A 2,500-nucleotide genomic window follows, 5' to 3' on the forward strand; every position below is an offset into this window, starting at 1 on the left:
GGAGAAAAACAATTTCCGGTGAGCATGTTCTACAGTGAGGCACCTCTTCCGATCAATCACAAGTGGCTACAGAGGTGGTAACTTCTTACCAAAGTGACTTCTCCCTGTCCTGCTACTCAAGCCCAGAGAGTGAATCATACAAACCGTTCGCCAGAGTGATAGAGAATGTGGCAGGCAACCGGATATGTAAGAGACCAGTTAGATCATAGGCTACTGTACTAGCTAGCTATGGTTAACATAAAAATTAGCTAGATCATAACAGCTATAGCTAAGATTAAGATTAACTTTAGATCATACTACCTAGATAAAATTAGGATTAACTACATTGTACAAAATAGCTAAGATTAAGATTAAGAGATGAATAATACAAGATAGTTTAGATTACGATTAGCTAGATCTTACTAGCTACTGTAGCTAATATTAAATTAACTTTATCATACAAGATAGCTAAGATTAAGATTAGCTAGCTCTTTCTAGCTAGCTAAGATGAGATAGATCTTACTTGCTCGTACCCTGGAGGGCCCTGGGGTCCATTACCTTCGAAAGAAGACATGGGCTCCAGGATGCCGAACTGCTTGAGCACGGCCATGAACAGGATGATGACCACACCGATGGCAAACAGCTCCATGCCCTGGATCTCCATGGCTAGCACAGGAGGAGGAGGCCGCTCAGGCCCAGCCCACACACAGAGGCCTGTCCTGGGGAGAGGAGCCCAGAGGCTGAGCAGGAGGATGACCCTGGAGCTAGGCTAGGCTAACGTTGGACAAGATACCCCAGAAGGTTGTGTAAATCTTGGCTAAACAAGGCTAAGATTGAGTTGGGTTGGCTGCCGCAGGCTAAGCTAACCTGGAGCTGACTATATGCTGGAGCATCTGGACGTGGCAAGACAGCTGTCAGTTTGTCAGTCAAGATGCCAGTAACGATTTGAAGACCTGGCAGAGATAGTCTCATATAATTTTCAGGTGCTAGCATCAAGACGCAGAGCACTGGATAGAATGAGAGAGAATGATGGCAGGCTGGAAGGATGACAGACTATGAGATGGAAAACATCCACATGGTGACGGACGTGCGAGGGGAAAAAACAAAGCTTCTCTCTCTCTCTCCAGGATCAATGTGTGGGAAAATGGAGTTTGAGCCAAAGGCCGTTTATTTTTGGTAAAGAGGCTGCATTCCGGTCATTCCTTCTCATGGTGTCCAATACTGAGATCATTTCTCTTTGAAGGGCGCGGGAGCAGGGCCTTGTTAGTGCAACCAGTTGAGGTGCTCGTTTGAATGTCTTTCAACGCTTTCACTCAACCCTGACTAGTCTTGTAAAGCGTGGTTTTAAATTCTTTATATGAATCCCCATTAGCTTGTGCCTTAACGACCGCTAATGTCCGTCTCCACTAGCAGGAAGTTTGATGTGTCTCCACTAGCAGGGAGTCTAATGTCCGTCTCCACTAGCAGGAAGTCTAATGTCTGTCTCCACTAGCAGGGAGTCTAATGTCTGTCTCCACTAGCAGGGAGTCTAATGTCCGTCTCCACTAGCAGGGAGTCTAATGTCCGTCACCACTAGCAGGGAGTCTAATGTCTGTCTCCACTAGCAGGGAGTCTAATGTCCGTCTCCACTAGCAGGGGTCTTATGTCCCTCTCCACTAGTAGGGAGTCTAATGTCTGTTTCCGCTAGCAGGGAGTCTAATGTCCGTCTCCACTAGCAGGGAGTAGCTGCCTGGTGAATCCTCAGCTCTGACAGAGCTCTCTGTCTGAAAACACTGGAAACTGTCAAACAGGGACAGAAAGCGCTGAAGTCCTTCCCTTCATATCAGTCAATCACTGCACACGGTGGTTCTGATTGGATACCTTCTCAGTCCAACGGTAGTTCTGAGTGGATACCTTCTCACTCCAGCAGTCATTCTGATTGGATACCTTCTCAATCCAGCGGTAGTTCTGATTGGCGGTCACCAGTCTTTATGTCGTCACGTAGAACATGGTCTGTGAGGTATCAGGCCTGAGGACAGTACACGCTGCAGGAGTCCTGGGGCTCCGCGATGGGGCTGTCGAGTCTGGCAGGTTCCCAGGAGTCCTGGGGCTCCGCGGTGGGGCTGTTGAGTCTGGAAGGTTCCCAAGTCATGTCAGGTCATGTCGTTCTGCTGGAGTTATCAGGTGGCAGGACACAGATAGATGGTCTAATATGTCTACATGTCATACTGGAGTCATGTCTATGAGGACAGAGGCAGGAGGGACACAACAAAACAGACTGACTGACTGACTGCCTGACTAATTGATTGACAATATAGACTGACTGACTAATTGATTGACGGACAGACTGACGGACTGACTAATTGACTGACAGACAGACCGACTGACTGACTAATTGATTGACAGACAGGCTGACTGACTGACTGACTGACTGATTGACCAATTGATGGACAGACTGACAGACTGACAGACTGACAGACTGACAGACTGACAGACTGACAGACTGAATAACTGACTGAATAACTGACTGAATAATTGATTG

General features: G+C 47.4%; 1 protein-coding gene across 2 annotated transcripts in view; it reads right to left on the bottom strand.

The window, feature by feature from the left end:
* Positions 1-2,500, bottom strand: part of LOC311309922 (calsenilin) — a gene marked incomplete at both ends in the record, with an annotated part of 57,142 nt that overhangs the window by 34,195 nt on the left and 20,447 nt on the right. Inside the window, one exon of one of the 2 annotated variants that reach the window (XM_084439271.1) lies at positions 538-643. The exons of the other annotated variant lie outside the window; for it this stretch is intronic. Coding sequence (XP_084295397.1) covers positions 538-643 — 106 coding nt within the window. Of the gene's footprint in view, positions 1-537; positions 644-2,500 lie in introns of those variants that run through there. 2 annotated transcript variants of the gene reach the window in all.

Source organism: Borostomias antarcticus, assembly GCF_949987555.1.
Source record: "Borostomias antarcticus genome assembly, chromosome: 6".
NCBI lineage: Eukaryota > Metazoa > Chordata > Actinopteri > Stomiiformes > Stomiidae > Borostomias > Borostomias antarcticus.